Below are 25,956 nucleotides of genomic sequence, written 5' to 3' on the forward strand. Positions count from 1 at the left end.
TACCGAATATCGGGAGGTACTGTTATATGGGGGCTATACCAAATCATGGACCCATACATGCAATGTTTCGCCACCGGAGATGGAACCCATTATGACCAACATATACCAATTTTCAGACAAATCCGTGAAAAAAGGTTGCAAAATACCGAATACCGGGAGGTACCGTTATATGGGGGCTATATTAAATCATGGACCCATGCATGCAATGTTTCGCCACCGAAGCTGGAACCCATTATGACAAACAAATACCAATTTTCAGACAAATCCGTGAAAAAATGTGACAAAAATCATCAAATTACCGAATATCGGGAGGTACCGTTATATGGGGACTATACCAGAACGTGGACCGATATATCTCATTTTCAATACCAACCATCCTAGACAAAATCCAAATAGCTCTGCTAAATTTTGGCACTCTATGGCAAATAATGTGGGCTGTATCGTGATTTCAACAGACAGACGGACATCGTTAAATCGACTTAGAATTTTATGCTGATTATGAATATATATACTTTATGGGGTCTAAGACGAATATTTAAGGATGTTACAAACGGAATGACAAAGTTAATATACCCTCCTTTCCAAGGTGGAGGGTATAATAATAAATACAGTTATAGTATGTCAACAACAAATATATTTTTTAATTTCTTCAATTCCAGCACGAAATGTAGTTCTCAAAAATCTACAGACATTCAGCAATGGTTCTGCTTGTTGTAGACCTCGCTGTTGAAGTCAGAGCAAACCTAGGAAAATACATTTTTTATATCCTCCACCATACTATGGAGGGCATATTAATTTTGTCATTCCGTTTGTAACTCCTCGTAATACGCATATCAGACCCAACAAAGTATATATATTCTTGATCAGCGTAAAATTCTAAGACGATTTAGCCATGTCCGTCTGTCTCTTGTAATCACGCTATCTTTCGAACAAATTGAGATAGAAGGCAGGTTAAGTTCGTAAATGGGCCATGTAGGTCCAAGTTATCATATAGCCCCCATATAACGGTAACTCCCGATATTCGGCATTTTGATGATTTTAGCGACATTATTCACCGGAATTTTCAAATTTGGCATTTAAAGTTCGTAATGGATACTACAGCCTAAGACAGAAAATTATCTGTGCAGGTCCACGTCTTCGTGTAGCCCCCATATAACGGTACCCCCCCATATTAGGTTTTTTAATGATTTTAGCGACATTGTTTACCGGAATCGTTTCAAATTTGGTATTTAAAGTTCGTAATGGATACTTCATACAAAGTCATTATTTACAGGGATTGTTTAAAATTTCGCATGTGAAGTTCGTAATGGATACTTCAGCCCATGCCAGAAAATTGTCTGTGCAGGTCCACGTCTTCGTATAGCCCCCATATAACGGTACCCCCATATTCGGTATTTTGACGATGTTAGCTACATTATAAACAGATTTTTCTTCAAGTTTCACATTTAAATATTGTAATAATTTATGACAAAAGTTGCCTATGCAGGCCCACGTCGTCGTATAAGCATTCGGTATTTTTAAGATTTTAACAGAATTTTTAACGGGTTTATTATTTCCAAAATGTATAAATACAATCATACTTACTGGTTGTTAGGTACTTCAAACTAATTCGAAAATAAATGCCTCCGTTGTACATTTTTAAGCTCCTCCACATCATCAATAAAGTATAGGGCTGCAGAAATATTCATTTTTTAAGAACACAAAAAATTCGAACACAATCACTGGGAATGTTATTTTGTTTGTTTATTTACATTTGTCTGCTTACAACCGAACTATCGGTTCAGGCAGAGCCAGCTTATGTATGGTTGTATTTCTGGATGCTTTTTCGCTTTTAAATCAGTCATTCTGGCGCTTTTTTGCTTAATTTCGCGAATTATTTTTAAAAGGTATATTAGCAACACAGCGTCACGTAAGGCTATGCGAAAGAAAGAACGAATGTTATTGAAACGCATTCTTTTGATATCGTGGAACAGGCTGTCAATCTTCGGCTGAATAACCAGAAATGTAAATTTTATTCCTCAACCATATTATTTGTTTTCTTGCATTGCCGTACTTGAATGATTAATTAGTAAATAAAAATACAACGAACCAGCTGATGAGCAATTCTTAGTCAAGTTGTGCTTTTAGAACTAAGATGAACAAAACAGTACGATTGCGGTGGTCTCAGTCGTTGATTAGACTTCAACGAATGTAGACATGCGTGGGGAATGCACGCATTGTTGCTCCGTTAATATTAAGAAAACAAATTATAGATAGCTTTTGTAGAAAAATATAGCTTTTGTAGAAAAATATATGTTGCTATTATTTGTACCAAATCAAAAAGTACAAGGGAATACGTAGTTGCTATTCCCGACCATTTTCCTTCGCTATGCTCCTTTGTTGTTGTTATTATTATTATTGTTAAATATAAAAACAACAAGTGCAAAGGAATACGTGGTTTCTATACGCGGCCGTTTCTCTATGCTATACTGTTTTGTTGTTGGACATTAGAGGCAAGCAATAGTGATGTATGTATGTGACAGAGTTATTTGCTGCTGCATCATTTATTGTTGTTTCTCGTCCATGCCTTGTTGTAATTATTATTTAACACAAACAACAATGTTTTGTGTGCACGTGGCAGCGATGTTTGGCGTTGCGCGTGTATGATTGTTTGTGAGTTATTTTGAATAAATGTATGCATGTATGTATGTTTTCATTCTTCGTTTTCCAGTGTTTGGCAGTTAACCAGAATTTTTCATATAAAACAACTTTTGTAATCATTAAACTTTAACAACGTAGCTACCACTACAAATAAGCAAACATCCGTGGATGTACTGCAACAAATTGATGCCCAACTGAGTGGCCTGAATAACGACCTGCATATTTTTGAAGTTCTTGGAATTGTTATACTTCGGTATATCGATGCCCTATAATCTAGAAATAACCAGAACCACTGTTTTTGGCGAAAACGTGTCTGAAGATTTAAAGGACGAAGTATTACGCCGAAATCAATGTATTGCTGCCAAACAAATATGGTGTCTCTTTCGACGGAACAATTTAAGGAATTGTTAGAAGCTGTCAACAAGCAAAGCGAAAAATGGAGTTCTTTCAGTGGTTATCGTTCAAGGTTCAATGGAGAGCGGAATCCAGTAAAAGTGGAGGAATTTATCTCTGCCGTTACACCGTACAAGACTGTGGAATCGATTTCGGATGCAAATGCTGTAAATGGCATGCCGATGTTGCTGGAAGGAGAAGCTGTGGAATTGTGGCATGGAGTCAAGTCAAAGGCTACAACTTTTGCTGATATAGAAATGAGGCTCCGTGATGCATTCTCACCACCTAAGCCAACTTGGCGCATTTATGCTAAAATAAATGAATCGAAGCAACAGAAGAATGAGCCGACTGATGCCTTTATGTACAAAGAGAGATCTTTCTTTTCTCAATTGGATAAAATTACGGATGAAGCTGATCAAATTTATATGGTGTGCCTGGTCAGGCTTATTTCGACACTGTAGAAAAGAAATCTCTAGTTCCAATTTGAAGTGCATTATGAAGTTGAGAGTTTGTAAGTTTAAAACACGATGACCTGTAAAATTGGCGCAGGCGCCAGAACGTTTGACATCAAAAATTTTTATACCCTCCACCATACATAGTATGGAGAGTATATTAAGTTCGTCATTCCGTTTGTAATTCATCGAAATAATCATTATAGACCCAACAAAGTATATATATTCATGATCAGCGTAAAATTCTAAGACGATTTAGCCCTGTCCGTCCGTCCGCCCGTCTGTTGTAATTACGCTACAGTCTAAACGAATTAAGATAGGAAGCTAACATTTTGCACAGATCTCTCTTTTGTCTGCAGGCAGGTCAAGTTCGAAGATGGGCTATATCGGTCCACAATATCGTATAGCCCCCATATAAAGGTACCCTCCGATATTCGGTATTTTGAAGATGTTAGCCACATTTTTCAATGGAATTGTCTGAAAATTCACACAAGTAGTTTCTTGTGAATACTTTACCCCCTGAGAGAGAATTGTCAATATAGGTCCACGATATCGTATATCCCCCCTATAACGGTACTCTCGATATTCGGTATTTTGATAATTTTACCCACATTTTTCAACGGAAATTGTACACAAGGGGTTTTGTGTGAGCACTTTACCCCCGACAGAGAATTCTTTATATAGGTTAATGATATCGTATAGCACCTATATAACGGTACCCCCGATATTCGGTATTTTCATGATTTTGGCCACATTTTCAAATCGTATTGTCTGAAAATCCACACAAGGAGTTCTTTGTGAGCACTTTACCCCCTGAAAGAGAATTGTCTATATAGGTCCGTAATATCGTGTATCCCCCATATAACGATACCCCCTGATATTCAGTAGTTTGATGATTTTAGCCACTTTTTCCAATGGAATTATCTGAAAATCCACACAAGGAGTTCCTTGTGAGTACTTTACACCCAGATATAGATTTGTCTTTATAGGTCCACAATATCATATATATCCCCATATATCGGCACCTTCCTATTTTAGATATTGTAAAGATTTAAAATAGAATTTAATGGATTTTATTTTTTATTGAAAATTTTCTAATTCGTTCCAAATGGTGGAGGGTATTCAAAGTTCGGCCCGGCCGAACTTACTGCTTTTTGTTATCTTTCCAGATGACAAAAATAATCGAACACTACTTGGCTCCAATTTTCTCGAGCAAGCACAGATTGTTTTGAGTATGGGACAAAGACACTAGCACTTTGAAGGTTGTCCATTCCAAATTTTGATTGAGAGTTTGCCAAAATTGCATGCCATCAAAATGATTATTCTCCTCATTCTATTCAGTATATATTCAGAGATACCTACACCATATGCTGCTCACAAAATAGATAAAGGTACGAAAGAAGCTATTTTCTCGCCGCCTTTTCAGGCTGTCTTTTGCGAAAACATGGGAGTTAAAACAAAAAATTGAGACCACGTTGGAAAAAGTTCATAATAGAGGAATGTGACCTAAAGTAATGGCTCGGTTCGAGTTTGTGTGGACTGTAGAAAACTTCATGCCATAACTATACCAGATAGATATCCACTACCTCGCATTGACGATTTACTTCACATCAGGTATATGACAATTTTAGATTTTCAGAGTGGCTATTACCAGGTGGAAGTGGCAATGGAAGACCGTGCTAAGACTTGTTTTATAACGCTTTTGGAACATTTCGTTTCAAACGTATGCCATTAGGTATGAGGCATGCCCTAGCCACTTTCCAACGGCTGATTAACAAATTTAAAGACGATATCATTTTTATGATTTATCAAATTTATTTAGATGATATCATCATCTGCTCTGATACTTTCAATCAACATTAAGATGACCTCAGATTAGTCTTGGAGAGATTCATAGACTGTTCCACGACCTCGAAAGGACACGTTCGCACAAATTTTACACGACAAACAGCTGATTTCCGTTCCAATAAAATCCATCAGAACGCAAAATTGTACAAAAACCAAAGCGAATGAAAACGCCAACATTTCAGTGCAGTTTTGCGTTCCACTTTTTTTTTCTTTCGCAAGCATGAGAAAACAGATGTCAAAATCAGTCATTTGTGTATTTGCGTATGACTACAATTCAGGACATTTTTTTCAAAATAAATATTGCTTGATTGTAAATGCAAACAAAAAGGTAGGTAAAAACAAGTAAAAAAACATTAATTTCGGCCGGGCCAAACTTTTAATACCCCCCACCTTAGGGTAAAAGGAACATTAGGAGAAATGTGGCAAAAACCATTAAAATGCCGAATATCGGGGGGGTACCGTTATATGGGGGCTACACCAAAATGTTTCGCCACACGATCTAGGACCCATTATGACCCACAAATACCAATTTTTAGACAAATCAGTGAAAAAATGTGGCAAAAACCATCAAAATACCGAATATCGGGAGGTACCGTTATATGGGGGCTATATCAAATCATGGACCCATACATGCAATGTTTCGCCACCGAAGCTGGAACCCATTATGACAAACAAATACCAATTTTCAGACAAATCCGTGAAAAAATGTGACAAAAATCATCAAATTACCGAATATCGGGAGGTACCGTTATATGGGGGCTGTATCAAAACGTGGACCTATAATTACAATGTTTCGCCACACGAACTAGTTCCCATTATGACCCACAAATACCAATTTTTAGACAAATAAGTGAAAAAATGTGGCAAAAACCATCAAAATACCGAATATCGGGAGGTACTGTTATATGGGGGCTATACCAAATCATGGACCCATACATGCAATGTTTCGCCACCGGAGATGGAACCCATTATGACCAACATATACCAATTTTCAGACAAATCCGTGAAAAAAGGTTGCAAAATACCGAATACCGGGAGGTACCGTTATATGGGGGCTATATTAAATCATGGACCCATGCATGCAATGTTTCGCCACCGAAGCTGGAACCCATTATGACAAACAAATACCAATTTTCAGACAAATCCGTGAAAAAATGTGACAAAAATCATCAAATTACCGAATATCGGGAGGTACCGTTATATGGGGACTATACCAGAACGTGGACCGATATATCTCATTTTCAATACCAACCATCCTAGACAAAATCCAAATAGCTCTGCTAAATTTTGGCACTCTACGGCAAATAATGTGGGCTGTATCGTGATTTCAACAGACAGACGGACATCGTTAAATCGACTTAGAATTTTATGCTGATTATGAATATATATACTTTATGGGGTCTAAGACGAATATTTAAGGATGTTACAAACGGAATGACAAAGTTAATATACCCTCCTTTCCAAGGTGGAGGGTATAATAATAAATACAGTTATAGTATGTCAACAACAAATATATTTTTTTATTTCTTCAATTCCAGCACGAAATGTAGTTCTCAAAAATCTACAGACATTCAGCAATGGTTCTGCTTGTTGTAGACCTCGCTGTTGAAGTCAGAGCAAACCTAGGAAAATACATTTTTTATATCCTCCACCATACTATGGAGGGCATATTAATTTTGTCATTCCGTTTGTAACTCCTCGAAATACGCATATCAGACCCAACAAAGTATATATATTCTTGATCAGCGTAAAATTTTACGATTTAGCCATGTCCGTCTGTCTCTTGTAATCACGCTATCTTTCGAACAAATTGAGATAGAAGGCAGGTTAAGTTCGTAAATGGGCCATGTAGGTCCAAGTTATCATATAGCCCCCATATAACGGTACCTCCCGATATTCGGCATTTTGATGATTTTAGCGACATTATTCACCGGAATTTTCAAATTTGGCATTTAAAGTTCGTAATGGATACTACAGCCTAAGACAGAAAATTATCTGTGCAGGTCCACGTCTTCGTGTAGCCCCCATATAACGGTACCCCCCCATATTAGGTTTTTTAATGATTTTAGCGACATTGTTTACCGGAATCGTTTCAAATTTGGTATTTAAAGTTCGTAATGGATACTTCATACAAAGTCATTATTTACAGGGATTGTTTAAAATTTCGCATGTGAAGTTCGTAATGGATACTTCAGCCCATGCCAGAAAATTGTCTGTGCAGGTCCACGTCTTCGTATAGCCCCCATATAACGGTACCCCCATATTCGGTATTTTGACGATGTTAGCTACATTATAAACAGATTTTTCTTCAAGTTTCACATTTAAATATTGTAATAATTTATGACAAAAGTTGCCTATGCAGGCCCACGTCGTCGTATAAGCATTCGGTATTTTTAAGATTTTAACAGAATTTTTAACGGGTTTATTATTTCCAAAATGTATAAATACAATCATACTTACTGGTTGTTAGGTACTTCAAACTAATTCGAAAATAAATGCCTCCGTTGTACATTTTTAAGCTCCTCCACATCATCAATAAAGTATAGGGCTGCAGAAATATTCATTTTTTAAGAACACAAAAAATTCGAACACAATCACTGGGAATGTTATTTTGTTTGTTTATTTACATTTGTCTGCTTACAACCGAACTATCGGTTCAGGCAGAGCCAGCTTATGTATGGTTGTATTTCTGGATGCTTTTTCGCTTTTAAATCAGTCATTCTGGCGCTTTTTTGCTTAATTTCGCGAATTATTTTTAAAAGGTATATTAGCAACACAGCGTCACGTAAGGCTATGCGAAAGAAAGAACGAATGTTATTGAAACGCATTCTTTTGATATCGTGGAACAGGCTGTCAATCTTCGGCTGAATAACCAGAAATGTAAATTTTATTCCTCAACCATATTATTTGTTTTCTTGCATTGCCGTACTTGAATGATTAATTAGTAAATAAAAATACAACGAACCAGCTGATGAGCAATTCTTAGTCAAGTTGTGCTTTTAGAACTAAGATGAACAAAACAGTACGATTGCGGTGGTCTCAGTCGTTGATTAGACTTCAACGAATGTAGACATGCGTGGGGAATGCACGCATTGTTGCTCCGTTAATATTAAGAAAACAAATTATAGATAGCTTTTGTAGAAAAATATAGCTTTTGTAGAAAAATATATGTTGCTATTATTTGTACCAAATCAAAAAGTACAAGGGAATACGTAGTTGCTATTCCCGACCATTTTCCTTCGCTATGCTCCTTTGTTGTTGTTATTATTATTATTGTTAAATATAAAAACAACAAGTGCAAAGGAATACGTGGTTTCTATACGCGGCCGTTTCTCTATGCTGTTGCTGTTGGACATTAGAGGCAAGCAATAGTGATGTATGTATGTGACAGAGTTATTTGCTGCTGCATCATTTATTGTTGTTTCTCGTCCATGCCTTGTTGTAATTATTATTTAACACAAACAACAATGTTTTGTGTGCACGTGGCAGCGATGTTTGGCGTTGCGCGTGTATGATTGTTTGTGAGTTATTTTGAATAAATGTATGCATGTATGTATGTTTTCATTCTTCGTTTTCCAGTGTTTGGCAGTTAACCAGAATTTTTCATATAAAACAACTTTTGTAATCATTAAACTTTAACAACGTAGCTACCACTACAAATAAGCAAACATCCGTGGATGTACTGCAACAAATTGATGCCCAACTGAGTGGCCTGAATAACGACCTGCATATTTTTGAAGTTCTTGGAATTGTTATACTTCGGTATATCGATGCCCTATAATCTAGAAATAACCAGAACCACTGTTTTTGGCGAAAACGTGTCTGAAGATTTAAAGGACGAAGTATTACGCCGAAATCAATGTATTGCTGCCAAACAAATATGGTGTCTCTTTCGACGGAACAATTTAAGGAATTGTTAGAAGCTGTCAACAAGCAAAGCGAAAAATGGGGTTCTTTCAGTGGTTATCGTTCAAGGTTCAATGGAGAGCGGAATCCAGTAAAAGTGGAGGAATTTATCTCTGCCGTTACACCGTACAAGACTGTGGAATCGATTTCGGATGCAAATGCTGTAAATGGCATGCCGATGTTGCTGGAAGGAGAAGCTGTGGAATTGTGGCATGGAGTCAAGTCAAAGGCTACAACTTTTGCTGATATAGAAATGAGGCTCCGTGATGCATTCTCACCACCTAAGCCAACTTGGCGCATTTATGCTAAAATAAATGAATCGAAGCAACAGAAGAATGAGCCGACTGATGCCTTTATGTACAAAGAGAGATCTTTCTTTTCTCAATTGGATAAAATTACGGATGAAGCTGATCAAATTTATATGGTGTGCCTGGTCAGGCTTATTTCGACACTGTAGAAAAGAAATCTCTAGTTCCAATTTGAAGTGCATTATGAAGTTGAGAGTTTGTAAGTTTAAAACACGATGACCTGTAAAATTGGCGCAGGCGCCAGAACGTTTGACATCAAAAATTTTTATACCCTCCACCATACATAGTATGGAGAGTATATTAAGTTCGTCATTCCGTTTGTAATTCATCGAAATAATCATTATAGACCCAACAAAGTATATATATTCATGATCAGCGTAAAATTCTAAGACGATTTAGCCCTGTCCGTCCGTCCGCCCGTCTGTTGTAATTACGCTACAGTCTAAACGAATTAAGATAGGAAGCTAACATTTTGCACAGATCTCTCTTTTGTCTGCAGGCAGGTCAAGTTCGAAGATGGGCTATATCGGTCCACAATATCGTATAGCCCCCATATAAAGGTACCCTCCGATATTCGGTATTTTGAAGATGTTAGCCACATTTTTCAATGGAATTGTCTGAAAATTCACACAAGTAGTTTCTTGTGAATACTTTACCCCCTGAGAGAGAATTGTCAATATAGGTCCACGATATCGTATATCCCCCCTATAACGGTACTCTCGATATTCGGTATTTTGATAATTTTACCCACATTTTTCAACGGAAATTGTACACAAGGGGTTTTGTGTGAGCACTTTACCCCCGACAGAGAATTCTTTATATAGGTTAATGATATCGTATAGCACCTATATAACGGTACCCCCGATATTCGGTATTTTCATGATTTTGGCCACATTTTCAAATCGTATTGTCTGAAAATCCACACAAGGAGTTCTTTGTGAGCACTTTACCCCCTGAAAGAGAATTGTCTATATAGGTCCGTAATATCGTGTATCCCCCATATAACGATACCCCCTGATATTCAGTAGTTTGATGATTTTAGCCACTTTTTCCAATGGAATTATCTGAAAATCCACACAAGGAGTTCCTTGTGAGTACTTTACACCCAGATATAGATTTGTCTTTATAGGTCCACAATATCATATATATCCCCATATATCGGCACCTTCCTATTTTAGATATTGTAAAGATTTAAAATAGAATTTAATGGATTTTATTTTTTATTGAAAATTTTCTAATTCGTTCCAAATGGTGGAGGGTATTCAAAGTTCGGCCCGGCCGAACTTACTGCTTTTTGTTATCTTTCCAGATGACAAAAATAATCGAACACTACTTGGCTCCAATTTTCTCGAGCAAGCACAGATTGTTTTGAGTATGGGACAAAGACACTAGCACTTTGAAGGTTGTCCATTCCAAATTTTTGATTGAGAGTTTGCCAAAATTGCATGCCATCAAAATGATTTTTCTTCTCATTCTATTCAGTATATATTCAGAGATACCTACACCATATGCTGCTCACAAAATAGATAAAGGTACGAAAGAAGCTATTTTCTCGCCGCCTTTTCAGGCTGTCTTTTGCGAAAACATGGGAGTTAAAACAAAAAATTGAGACCACGTTGGAAAAAGTTCATAATAGAGGAATGTGACCTAAAGTAATGGCTCGGTTCGAGTTTGTGTGGACTGTAGAAAACTTCATGCCATAACTATACCAGATAGATATCCACTACCTCGCATTGACGATTTACTTCACATCAGGTATATGACAATTTTAGATTTTCAGAGTGGCTATTACCAGGTGGAAGTGGCAATGGAAGACCGTGCTAAGACTTGTTTTATAACGCTTTTGGAACATTTCGTTTCAAACGTATGCCATTAGGTATGAGGCATGCCCTAGCCACTTTCCAACGGCTGATTAACAAATTTAAAGACGATATCATTTTTATGATTTATCAAATTTATTTAGATGATATCATCATCTGCTCTGATACTTTCAATCAACATTAAGATGACCTCAGATTAGTCTTGGAGAGATTCATAGACTGTTCCACGACCTCGAAAGGACACGTTCGCACAAATTTTACACGACAAACAGCTGATTTCCGTTCCAATAAAATCCATCAGAACGCAAAATTGTACAAAAACCAAAGCGAATGAAAACGCCAACATTTCAGTGCAGTTTTGCGTTCCACTTTTTTTTTTCTTTCGCAAGCATGAGAAAACAGATGTCAAAATCAGTCATTTGTGTATTTGCGTATGACTACAATTCAGGACATTTTTTTCAAAATAAATAATGCTTGATTGTAAATGCAAACAAAAAGGTAGGTAAAAACAAGTAAAAAAACATTAATTTCGGCCGGGCCAAACTTTTAATACCCCCCACCTTAGGGTAAAAGGAACATTAGGAGAAATGTGGCAAAAACCATTAAAATGCCGAATATCGGGGGGGTACCGTTATATGGGGGCTACACCAAAATGTTTCGCCACACGATCTAGGACCCATTATGACCCACAAATACCAATTTTTAGACAAATCAGTGAAAAAATGTGGCAAAAACCATCAAAATACCGAATATCGGGAGGTACCGTTATATGGGGGCTATATCAAATCATGGACCCATACATGCAATGTTTCGCCACCGAAGCTGGAACCCATTATGACAAACAAATACCAATTTTCAGACAAATCCGTGAAAAAATGTGACAAAAATCATCAAATTACCGAATATCGGGAGGTACCGTTATATGGGGGCTGTATCAAAACGTGGACCTATAATTACAATGTTTCGCCACACGAACTAGTTCCCATTATGACCCACAAATACCAATTTTTAGACAAATAAGTGAAAAAATGTGGCAAAAACCATCAAAATACCGAATATCGGGAGGTACTGTTATATGGGGGCTATACCAAATCATGGACCCATACATGCAATGTTTCGCCACCGGAGATGGAACCCATTATGACCAACATATACCAATTTTCAGACAAATCCGTGAAAAAAGGTTGCAAAATACCGAATACCGGGAGGTACCGTTATATGGGGGCTATATTAAATCATGGACCCATGCATGCAATGTTTCGCCACCGAAGCTGGAACCCATTATGACAAACAAATACCAATTTTCAGACAAATCCGTGAAAAAATGTGACAAAAATCATCAAATTACCGAATATCGGGAGGTACCGTTATATGGGGACTATACCAGAACGTGGACCGATATATCTCATTTTCAATACCAACCATCCTAGACAAAATCCAAATAGCTCTGCTAAATTTTGGCACTCTACGGCAAATAATGTGGGCTGTATCGTGATTTCAACAGACAGACGGACATCGTTAAATCGACTTAGAATTTTATGCTGATTATGAATATATATACTTTATGGGGTCTAAGACGAATATTTAAGGATGTTACAAACGGAATGACAAAGTTAATATACCCTCCTTTCCAAGGTGGAGGGTATAATAATAAATACAGTTATAGTATGTCAACAACAAATATATTTTTTTATTTCTTCAATTCCAGCACGAAATGTAGTTCTCAAAAATCTACAGACATTCAGCAATGGTTCTGCTTGTTGTAGACCTCGCTGTTGAAGTCAGAGCAAACCTAGGAAAATACATTTTTTATATCCTCCACCATACTATGGAGGGCATATTAATTTTGTCATTCCGTTTGTAACTCCTCGAAATACGCATATCAGACCCAACAAAGTATATATATTCTTGATCAGCGTAAAATTCTAAGACGATTTAGCCATGTCCGTCTGTCTCTTGTAATCACGCTATCTTTCGAACAAATTGTATATTTTCCCTGTAGGCAGGTTAAGTTCGTAAATGGGCCATGTAGGTCCAAGTTATCATATAGCCCCCATATAACGGTACCTCCCGATATTCGGCATTTTGATGATTTTAGCGACATTATTCACCGGAATTTTCAAATTTGGCATTTAAAGTTCGTAATGGATACTACAGCCTAAGACAGAAAATTATCTGTGCAGGTCCACGTCTTCGTGTAGCCCCCATATAACTGTACCCCCCCATATTAGGTTTTTTAATGATTTTAGCGACATTGTTTACCGGAATCGTTTCAAATTTGGTATTTAAAGTTCGTAATGGATACTTCATACAAAGTCATTATTTACAGGGATTGTTTAAAATTTCGCATGTGAAGTTCGTAATGGATACTTCAGCCCATGCCAGAAAATTGTCTGTGCAGGTCCACGTCTTCGTATAGCCCCCATATAACGGTACCCCCATATTCGGTATTTTGACGATGTTAGCTACATTATAAACAGATTTTTCTTCAAGTTTCACATTTAAATATTGTAATAATTTATGACAAAAGTTGCCTATGCAGGCCCACGTCGTCGTATAAGCATTCGGTATTTTTAAGATTTTAACAGAATTTTTAACGGGTTTATTATTTCCAAAATGTATAAATACAATCATACTTACTGGTTGTTAGGTACTTCAAACTAATTCGAAAATAAATGCCTCCGTTGTACATTTTTAAGCTCCTCCACATCATCAATAAAGTATAGGGCTGCAGAAATATTCATTTTTTAAGAACACAAAAAATTCGAACACAATCACTGGGAATGTTATTTTGTTTGTTTATTTACATTTGTCTGCTTACAACCGAACTATCGGTTCAGGCAGAGCCAGCTTATGTATGGTTGTATTTCTGGATGCTTTTTCGCTTTTAAATCAGTCATTCTGGCGCTTTTTTGCTTAATTTAGCGAATTATTTTTAAAAGGTATATTAGCAACACAGCGTCACGTAAGGCTATGCGAAAGAAAGAACGAATGTTATTGAAACGCATTCTTTTGATATCGTGGAACAGGCTGTCAATCTTCGGCTGAATAACCAGAAATGTAAATTTTATTCCTCAACCATATTATTTGTTTTCTTGCATTGCCGTACTTGAATGATTAATTAGTAAATAAAAATACAACGAACCAGCTGATGAGCAATTCTTAGTCAAGTTGTGCTTTTAGAACTAAGATGAACAAAACAGTACGATTGCGGTGGTCTCAGTCGTTGATTAGACTTCAACGAATGTAGACATGCGTGGGGAATGCACGCATTGTTGCTCCGTTAATATTAAGAAAACAAATTATAGATAGCTTTTGTACAAAAATATAGCTTTTGTAGAAAAATATATGTTGCTATTATTTGTACCAAATCAAAAAGTACAAGGGAATACGTAGTTGCTATTCCCGACCATTTTCCTTCGCTATGCTCCTTTGTTGTTGTTATTATTATTATTGTTAAATATAAAAACAACAAGTGCAAAGGAATACGTGGTTTCTATACGCGGCCGTTTCTCTATGCTATACTGTTTTGTTGTTGGACATTAGAGGCAAGCAATAGTGATGTATGTATGTGACAGAGTTATTTGCTGCTGCATCATTTATTGTTGTTTCTCGTCCATGCCTTGTTCTAATTATTATTTAACACAAACAACAATGTTTTGTGTGCACGTGGCAGCGATGTTTGGCGTTGCGCGTGTATGATTGTTTGTGAGTTATTTTGAATAAATGTATGCATGTATGTATGTTTTCATTCTTCGTTTTCCAGTGTTTGGCAGTTAACCAGAATTTTTCATATAAAACAACTTTTGTAATCATTAAACTTTAACAATTAAAGAGTTATGATTTCGGAAGGCTAATAGATTTTCCTTAATTTGGCGCCCACGACAAAATAATTTACTACAAAACTGTCGTCAAACGTAGCTACCACTACAAATAAGCAAACATCCGTGGATGTACTGCAACAAATTGATGCCCAAATGAGTGGCCTGAATAACGACCTGCATATTTTTGAAGTTCTTGGAATTGTTATACTTCGGTATATCGATGCCCTATAATCTAGAAATAACCAGAACCACTGTTTTTGGCGAAAACGTGTCTGAAGATTTAAAGGACGAAGTATTACGCCGAAATCAATGTATTGCTGCCAAACAAATATGGTGTCTCTTTCGACGGAACAATTTAAGGAATTGTTAGAAGCTGTCAACAAGCAAAGCGAAAAATGGGGTTCTTTCAGTGGTTATCGTTCAAGGTTCAATGGAGAGCGGAATCCAGTAAAAGTGGAGGAATTTATCTCTGCCGTTACACCGTACAAGACTGTGGAATCGATTTCGGATGCAAATGCTGTAAATGGCATGCCGATGTTGCTGGAAGGAGAAGCTGTGGAATTGTGGCATGGAGTCAAGTCAAAGGCTACAACTTTTGCTGATATAGAAATGAGGCTCCGTGATGCATTCTCACCACCTAAGCCAACTTGGCGCATTTATGCTAAAATAAATGAATCGAAGCAACAGAAGAATGAGCCGACTGATGCCTTTATGTACAAAGAGAGATCTTTCTTTTCTCAATTGGATAAAATTACGGATGAAGCTGATCAAATTTATATGGTGTGCCTGGTCAGGCTTATTTCGACACTGTAGAAAAGAAATCTCTAGTTCCAATTTGAAGTGCATTATGAAGTTGAGAGTTTGTAAGTTTAAAACACGATGACCTGTAAAATTGGCGCAGGCGCCAGAACGTTTGACATCAAAAATTTTTATACCCTCCACCATACATAGTATGGAGAGTATATTAAGTTCGTCATTCCGTTTGTAATTCATCGAAATAATCATTATAGACCCAACAAAGTATATATATTCATGATCAGCGTAAAATTCTAAGACGATTTAGCCCTGTCCGTCCGTCCGCCCGTCTGTTGTAATTACGCTACAGTCTAAACGAATTAAGATAGGAAGCTAACATTTTGCACAGATCTCTCTTTTGTCTGCAGGCAGGTCAAGTTCGAAGATGGGCTATATCGGTCCACAATATCGTATAGCCCCCATATAAAGGTACCCTCCGATATTCGGTATTTTGAAGATGTTAGCCACATTTTTCAATGGAATTGTCTGAAAATTCACACAAGTAGTTTCTTGTGAATACTTTACCCCCTGAGAGAGAATTGTCAATATAGGTCCACGATATCGTATATCCCCCCTATAACGGTACTCTCGATATTCGGTATTTTGATAATTTTACCCACATTTTTCAACGGAAATTGTACACAAGGGGTTTTGTGTGAGCACTTTACCCCCGACAGAGAATTCTTTATATAGGTTAATGATATCGTATAGCACCTATATAACGGTACCCCCGATATTCGGTATTTTGATGATTTTGGCCACATTTTCAAATCGTATTGTCTGAAAATCCACACAAGGAGTTCTTTGTGAGCACTTTACCCCCTGAAAGGGAGTTGTCTATATAGGTCCGTAATATCGTGTATCCCCCATATAACGATACCCCCTGATATTCAGTAGTTTGATGATTTTAGCCACTTTTTCCAATGGAATTATCTGAAAATCCACACAAGGAGTTCCTTGTGAGTACTTTACACCCAGATATAGATTTGTCTTTATAGGTCCACAATATCATATATATCCCCATATATCGGCACCTTCCTATTTTAGATATTGTAAAGATTTAAAATAGAATTTAATGGATTTTATTTTTTATTGAAAATTTTCTAATTCGTTCCAAATGGTGGAGGGTATTCAAAGTTCGGCCCGGCCGAACTTACTGCTTTTTGTTATCTTTCCAGATGACAAAAATAATCGAACACTACTTGGCTCCAATTTTCTCGAGCAAGCACAGATTGTTTTGAGTATGGGACAAAGACACTAGCACTTTGAAGGTTGTCCATTCCAAATTTTTGATTGAGAGTTTGCCAAAATTGCATGCCATCAAAATGATTATTCTCCTCATTCTATTCAGTATATATTCAGAGATACCTACACCATATGCTGCTCACAAAATAGATAAAGGTACGAAAGAAGCTATTTTCTCGCCGCCTTTTCAGGCTGTCTTTTGCGAAAACATGGGAGTTAAAACAAAAAATTGAGACCACGTTGGAAAAAGTTCATAATAGAGGAATGTGACCTAAAGTAATGGCTCGGTTCGAGTTTGTGTGGACTGTAGAAAACTTCATGCCATAACTATACCAGATAGATATCCACTACCTCGCATTGACGATTTACTTCACATCAGGTATATGACAATTTTAGATTTTCAGAGTGGCTATTACCAGGTGGAAGTGGCAATGGAAGACCGTGCTAAGACTTGTTTTATAACGCTTTTGGAACATTTCGTTTCAAACGTATGCCATTAGGTATGAGGCATGCCCTAGCCACTTTCCAACGGCTGATTAACAAATTTAAAGACGATATCATTTTTATGATTTATCAAATTTATTTAGATGATATCATCATCTGCTCTGATACTTTCAATCAACATTAAGATGACCTCAGATTAGTCTTGGAGAGATTCATAGACTGTTCCACGACCTCGAAAGGACACGTTCGCACAAATTTTACACGACAAACAGCTGATTTCCGTTCCAATAAAATCCATCAGAACGCAAAATTGTACAAAAACCAAAGCGAATGAAAACGCCAACATTTCAGTGCAGTTTTGCGTTCCACTTTTTTTTTCTTTCGCAAGCATGAGAAAACAGATGTCAAAATCAGTCATTTGTGTATTTGCCTATGACTACAATTCAGGACATTTTTTTCAAAATAAATATTGCTTGATTGTAAATGCAAACAAAAAGGTAGGTAAAAACAAGTAAAAAAACATTAATTTCGGCCGGGCCAAACTTTTAATACCCCCCACCTTAGGGTAAAAGAAACATTAGGAGAAATGTGGCAAAAACCATTAAAATGCCGAATATCGGGGGGGTACCGTTATATGGGGGCTACACCAAAATGTTTCGCCACACGATCTAGGACCCATTATGACCCACAAATACCAATTTTTAGACAAATCAGTGAAAAAATGTGGCAAAAACCATCAAAATACCGAATATCGGGAGGTACCGTTATATGGGGGCTATATCAAATCATGGACCCATACATGCAATGTTTCGCCACCGAAGCTGGAACCCATTATGACAAACAAATACCAATTTTCAGACAAATCCGTGAAAAAATGTGACAAAAATCATCAAATTACCGAATATCGGGAGGTACCGTTATATGGGGGCTGTATCAAAACGTGGACCTATAATTACAATGTTTCGCCACACGAACTAGGGCCCATTATGACCCACAAATACCAATTTTTAGACAAATAAGTGAAAAAATGTGGCAAAAACCATCAAAATACCGAATATCGGGAGGTACTGTTATATGGGGGCTATACCAAATCATGGACCCATACATGCAATGTTTCGCCACCGAAGCTGGAACCCATGACAAAAATCATCAAATTACCGAATATCGGGAGGTACCGTTATATGGGTGCTATATCAAAACGTGGACCTATAATTACAATGTTTCGCCACACGAACTAGGGCCCATTATGACCCACAAATACCAATTTTTAGACAAATAAGTGAAAAAATGTGGCAAAAACCATCAAAATACCGAATATCGGGAGGTACTGTTATATGGGGGCTATACCAAATCATGGACCCATACATGCAATGTTTCGCCACCGGAGATGGAACCCATTATGACCAACATATACCAATTTTCAGACAAATCCGTGAAAAAAGGTTGCAAAATACCGAATACCGGGAGGTACCGTTATATGGGGGCTATATTAAATCATGGACCCATGCATGCAATGTTTCGCCACCGAAGCTGGAACCCATTATGACAAACAAATACCAATTTTCAGACAAATCCGTGAAAAAATGTGACAAAAATCATCAAATTACCGAATATCGGGAGGTACCGTTATATGGGGACTATACCAGAACGTGGACCGATATATCTCATTTTCAGTACCAACCATCCTAGACAAAATCCAAATAGCTCTGCTAAATTTTGGCACTTTACGGCAAATAATGTGGGCTGTATCGTGATTTCAACAGACAGACGGACATCGTTAAATCGACTTAGAATTTTATGCTGATTATGAATATATATACTTTATGGGGTCTAAGACGAATATTTAAGGATGTTACAAACGGAATGACAAAGTTAATATACCCTCCTTTCCAAGGTGGGGGGTATAATAATAAATACAGTTATAGTATGTCAACAACAAATATATTTTTTTATTTCTTCAATTCCAGCACGAAATGTAGTTCTCAAAAATCTACAGACATTCAGCAATGGTTCTGCTTATTGTAGACCTCGCTGTTGAAGTCAGAGCAAACCTAGGAAAATACATTTTTTATATCCTCCACCATACTATGGAGGGTATATTAATTTTGTCATTCCGTTTGTAACTCCTCGAAATACGCATATCAGACCCAACAAGGTATATATATTCTTGATCAGCGTAAAATTCTAAGACGATTTAGCCATGTCCGTCTGTCTCTTGTAATCACGCTATCCTTCGAACAAATTGAGATAGAAGGCTAAAATTTTGCACACATGTATATTTTCCCTATAGGCAGGTTAAGTTCGTAAATGGGCCATGTAGGTCCAAGTTATCATATAGCCCCCATATAACGGTACCTCCCGATATTCGGCATTTTGATGATTTTAGCGACATTATTCACCGGAATTTTCAAATTTGGCATTTAAAGTTCGTAATGGATACTACAGCCTAAGACAGAAAATTATCTGTGCAGGTCCACGTCTTCGTGTAGCCCCCATATAACGGTACCCCCCCATATTAGGTTTTTTAATGATTTTAGCGACATTGTTTACCGGAATCGTTTCAAATTTGGTATTTAAAGTTCGTAATGGATACTTCATACAAAGTCATTATTTACAGGGATTGTTTAAAATTTCGCATGTGAAGTTCGTAATGGATACTTCAGCCCATGCCAGAAAATTGTCTGTGCAGGTCCACGTCTTCGTATAGCCCCCATATAACGGTACCCCCATATTCGGTATTTTGACGATTTTAGCTACATTATAAACAGATTTTTCTTCAAGTTTCACATTTAAATATTGTAATAATTTATGACAAAAGTTGCCTATGCAGGCCCACGTCGTCGTATAAGCATTCGGTATTTTTAAGATTTTAACAGAATTTTTAACGGGTTTATTATTTCCAAAATGTATAAATACAATCATACTTACTGGTTGTTAGGTACTTCAAACTAATTCGAAAATAAATGCCTCCGTTGTACATTTTGAAGCTCCTCCACATCATCCATAAAGTATAGGGCTGCAGAAATATTCATTTTTTAAGAACACAAAAAATTCGAACACAATCACTGGGAATGTTATTTTGTTTGTTTATTTACATTTGTCTGTTTACAACCGAACTATCGGTTCAGGCAGAGCCAGCTTATGTATGGTTGTATTTCTGGATGCTTTTTCGCTTTTAAATCAGTCATTCTGGCGCTTTTTTGCTTAATTTCGCGAATTATTTTTAAAAGGTATATTAGCAACACAGCGTCACGTAAGGCTATGCGAAAGAAAGAACGAATGTTATTGAAACGCATTCTTTTGATATCGTGGAACAGGCTGTCAATCTTCGGCTGAATAACCAGAAATGTAAATTTTATTCCTCAAGTGTGAAATTTCTTGGACATATTTTAACGCCTGAAAGTATAAGAGTCGATCCTGGAAAGATTCAGACAATTGTGGAGCGCAAAGAACCAAAAATGTTAAGGAACTGATATCCTTCATTCAAACATGTTCCTGGTACAGGAGATTTATAAACGGATATGCCGAGATTGCAAGACCGTTGACCAATTTAACCAAGAAAGCAACAGAGTGGAAGTCGGGAGAAACTGAACAACATGATTTTGATTCATTGAAAAAGGGTTTGACGACCCCTCCAATTCTAAGATAAGCGATAGATAATATGTCATTTGCTATACAAACAGATGCTAGTGCATACGCTCTAGGAGCAGTTTTACTTCAGGGTCAGTGTCAAGAGGGGAATCCCATCGAATATGGTAGTCGACTATTGAATAGTGCAGAGCGTAATTACTCCACAACCCAAAGAAAAGCCTCAGCCATTGTTTGGGCTTGCCAGATGGGGACTACAGATTCAACAATATAACCTTTCCATTGTATACCTCCCTCGGAAAAGAAATGACGTTGCGGATATGTTATCCAGAAGATGAACATAAAAGTATCGAAAAATTCATTTGTGCCTTCATTGTTGACATTCAAAATAAAAGCGTGACAAAGATGAGAGAAAATTAAAAAAATTATGACTACCTACAAGATGTAATAATGTCCTTCGAGAAACATGATGAAAATTCTCTAAAATGGACCAATAGGAGTTATAATTTAAATGATGGAAATCTTTATTATTATGGAAACGTCCAGAAATTTTAAAAAGCTGTCACGATAATAGTACGGCAGGTCATTGTGGAACAGAGGGGTACTTTTGCACTACCAGAAGATACTTTTGGCCTGGGACGAGATAGTTTGTCAAAAGCTGTATTCATTGCCAACGTTTTAAAGCAACGAACTTAAAACCAGCTGGACTTTTGAAAACAACCAGTAGCAAGCAGCGATTTGATGTGTTAGTAGTAGATTTATTTGTTCCGCTGCCTCAAACCGAAGATGGATATAAGTGGATCCTAATAGTTGAAGATGTTGCTAGCAGATGGATGGAACTTTTCAAGTTAAAAAAAGCTACAGCAGAAGTATGTGCGAAATCCTCATAGAAGAAATACTTCTGCGCTTCGGAGTACCACGACGTGTTAAATAGGACAACGGCATACAGTTTATCTCCGCTGTAATGCAGAAAGTAACTTATTGCTTGGGAATTCAACAACAATTCACTCCAGTTTACCATCCCGAAGCAAATCCTGTTAAACGTAAGAACCAAGATCTAAAATGCCGGCTAGCAATTATTGTTCAAGAGCACCATAATGAGTTGTACTGCTACACGTATTATTTTCTAAATTATCTGCAATTTGGTCGTTTGGCTCTCTTGCAGAAAGGAGGCTTCTGTCAAAAATATATCTATTCGGTATTTTGACGTTTTCGATGATAATATATAATAATAATATAATAATCAACTTATACAAACGCGTTTGGTTCGGGCGGACCATGAGTAACTATTATTTACTGCGAATTTAAAAACCAAATTTTAAAGTACTCTGTTAAAGAATGTGCATGAAATTATATTAAGGGGTACAGATTTATGAGTCATATAAGAAATATTGAGCAGGCTTTTTGCCACAGATACAGTACCTATTACGAACTCTACATACCGAATTTCAAACAATTTTCCTGCAAAATGTGGGTAAAATCAATAGAATACAGAATATTGGAAACTACTAAAATATGGGGAGAACCTATATAAACCATAATCTGCCACAGGTGTTCTGTCATTACGGAAAATGTGATCTATATCGTCAAGATACCGAATATCGGTATCTACGGTTATATGGGGGCTATAGAAGCACGTGGACATGTGTCAGTTGCGAACTTAACCTGTCTTCTGGCAAAATACAAAAAAAAAATCCTCATTCTATCTCAATTCGTTCGAAAGACGCCATGACAGACAAAAATATATATTTTTACATGGTTGGGTCTAAGATTTGTATTTCGAGTAGATACAGACGGAATGACAAAGTTAAAATACTCTACATTTTATCCCTGAGTTTATAAAAAAGTCAAATAATAGTATAATTAACCATAATAACAGACAAAATATGGAAAGTATGGATACCATTATTTCCTCTAGGTCTTTCAAAGTATTACGTACAAAATGTGGTTACTTACCTATGTCCCAGCCAGGTTCATTAAACGTGTTTTCCTTTTCAGCAATCACATACCAAATGCAAGCCAACCAATGAGCCACTAGAGAGAACAAGAGCATCAATAACGTTAGAATCATTGCTGTGTACTGTGAATATCTGTCCATCTTTTGCAGTAAACGTGCTAAACGTAATAAACGTGTAAGTTTCACCAAGTGAATGTGCGACTCCTGAAAATGTTTAATAATAAAGGATATTATTATATACGTTTGAGTAAGAACTACGATTAATATGAATATAGAAGTCATATTTGTATTAGTATAGGAAATCTAAATAGCACTTTAGTCGTGTACTTATATTTTCAGAGATTATCGTTTGTTGATAATTGAATCTGTTGGGAATGGGTGGATCAATATGGATAAAAAAGCGAACAGATAGTACTTGGCACTGGGGTCTCTCTTAATGGTTAGGATTGAGATTAAGAAGCAGTTTTGAGAAAAAAGCGAAAAGTATGTTACCATAAAACTGACCTAAATAAATGTTATTGTTTATTTAAGCAGGTCAATGAACTGAATAAAGAAACAGCTCAATTATTTTCACAACTCCATGGGTTGTTGGCTGAGGTAATTTATTACTTAATTTACATTTAATGCTAGAAGTAATGATATCTAAATGTATAAATACTAAACAAAAATATATTGCAAGCCTATTGAGAGTAAGAAGGATCATTAGGATGTGGGATACATGGCGAAAATACAATCAAAAGAGGACTTGGACTGGCATGATTTGTGATCATAAAAACATAGAACATCACATGTTGAATATGATATCGTATGGTACAACGTGTGCCCCACATCATAGTAAGAGTTGTCTTAAAAGGCTAGCAGATACGAAAATTCAGAAATATCAATTGAGGGCGATGTTACTTCAAAATAATTTTTACGTTGACGATTGCATGAGCGTGTCTGATAGGCATATGAAGCTGCGATGAATCTTCGGGCTATGCTGCCAGACTCGTTTATTCCAAAAAAAATAAAAAAAAAAAAAATAGTACCACTATAGGAGATCACTTTCTAAGGACTATTAATTGGTCGTATATATTATAAACAGAGACATGAAACTAGAACTGTTTTCAGGATATATGTTGTAGTTTAATGCACCCACAAATCCACATGGTAGTTTATCACTCTGGTCAGAACCTTTCTTAAAGAATGGAAAAATTCAAACTGATATTAAATTTAAGATGAAATCTACAATGCCAATCAATCAATTTTCTCAAAGAGTGGGTTACCAGATTCATCTATAGAATCAACAACATAATTTCATTTAGCTGTCGACAACATATTTTCGGTTATGTTCGTTTGCCGAGAGGATAAAAGGACATGGTAGCTTGATAGAAGTTTTTAGTTTTAATCAGGCGATGCAACTAATAGCCAAGACCATCCAAGTGTCACATTTCGCAAAAGAAATACAGTTGTTGAGAAACATGGAATATTGGAGAAATCAAGCTCCATACACGGTTTGACTCTGTGTCTAGATAAGAGAGACATTCTAAGAGCGATTGCATGTTGGAAGAAGCAACACAAAACACGCGATGTTCTTATCATATTACGACGAATTTTAAAACCCATCCTTGGTATGGTTCATTTGCACCCGAGCGAAACTACAGTTGCACAGTCAAATCTTGGAATCTGTACCGCCTACAGAAAGGGAGAGCTAGTGAAGGGCCGTCGTCAAAGACTTTAAAGAGTTCATGCTCTTATTGATAATATGCTTGTGGCTATTGTATTTCTATGACTGTGTTATTCGTTCAAAATACACAAGTTTGATAATAAGCCCGGCATCTACTATGAAGGAATTGGAGTCATAAAGGCAGTGACAGCAAAATTGAAATTGATCACTTATTATAATCGTTCTCCGTTTTCTAAATAATTGGTGCGCAGTGTGTACAAGTTCCAATACCGTCGTATGGACTTGTTGTGGTTCAAATTCTACTGAGTAGATTTTGAGCCGGAATTTATTGTTGCACAAAGACGAACAACAATATTATTTAGCAAACTACAAACAAACACAAAAGTATTCTGGCGATACTTACGTTTGTTGTCCGCACAAAAGAAAAAAAGCACAAGCAATTTCAACTTAAAAATGATCGTCGTCAATTTTATGTAATGAAAAATTCACAAATTTTGTTTGATCTGGCGATCCACTTTTTTTAAACTTCAAGACGAAGAGTGCCAATCAAAAACTCCTTGACAATGTGACCTCATCGATAGTTTTAATTATCGAGATCGATAAGGTCCAAATCGATATCATCATCTATGGGGTTGGGTCTATTCCCAACATGCCGGGCCCCTTGCACTGGTGCAACCGTTAAAGCTGTTGCTATTTTTTCCAGCACACTCAGGAACCTGTCCATCATTTCTGGCTGCGGCAGTAAAGGTTATTCTTCTCCGGGCTGTTGCTGTGTCTGTTGTGCGGCATGTTGATTTTGTTGTTTACTCTGTTTTTTGGTTGTTTTATCTCGCCGATGTTTGTTGTTAGTTTGTGTTTTCTGCAAACCAATCTGTTGTTTATTCTGATGTTGCTTCCGCTTTTTTGCCTTGGTTTAGTCTCAGTGACTGTGTGCGCGTGGCGTGTCTGCAGCTGAGCAAGAATTTGTTGTTGCTGTTGGGTTCGCTGCCCTCTTTGATTGGCATACGGGTGATACCTGGCAAACTCTATGCTACCTCCGTCCGAGGGCAGTTCTTGCAGTATTTGCGGGC

The 25,956-nt window shown here is 36.9% G+C and overlaps 1 protein-coding gene across 4 annotated transcripts in view; it reads right to left on the minus strand.

Moving 5' to 3' along the window:
• Positions 1-25,956, minus strand: part of LOC109612410 (potassium voltage-gated channel subfamily H member 8) — a 1,874,382-nt gene that overhangs the window by 586,718 nt on the left and 1,261,708 nt on the right. For all 4 annotated transcript variants that reach the window (XM_059127170.1, XM_059127167.1, XM_059127162.1 and 1 more), the window contains exon 9: positions 23,220-23,424. In XM_059127170.1, coding sequence (XP_058983153.1) covers positions 23,220-23,424 — 205 coding nt within the window. The remainder of the gene's footprint in view (positions 1-23,219; positions 23,425-25,956) is intronic.

This window comes from Musca domestica, unplaced genomic scaffold, assembly GCF_030504385.1.
Source record: "Musca domestica strain aabys unplaced genomic scaffold, Musca_domestica.polishedcontigs.V.1.1 10, whole genome shotgun sequence".
NCBI lineage: Eukaryota > Metazoa > Arthropoda > Insecta > Diptera > Muscidae > Musca > Musca domestica.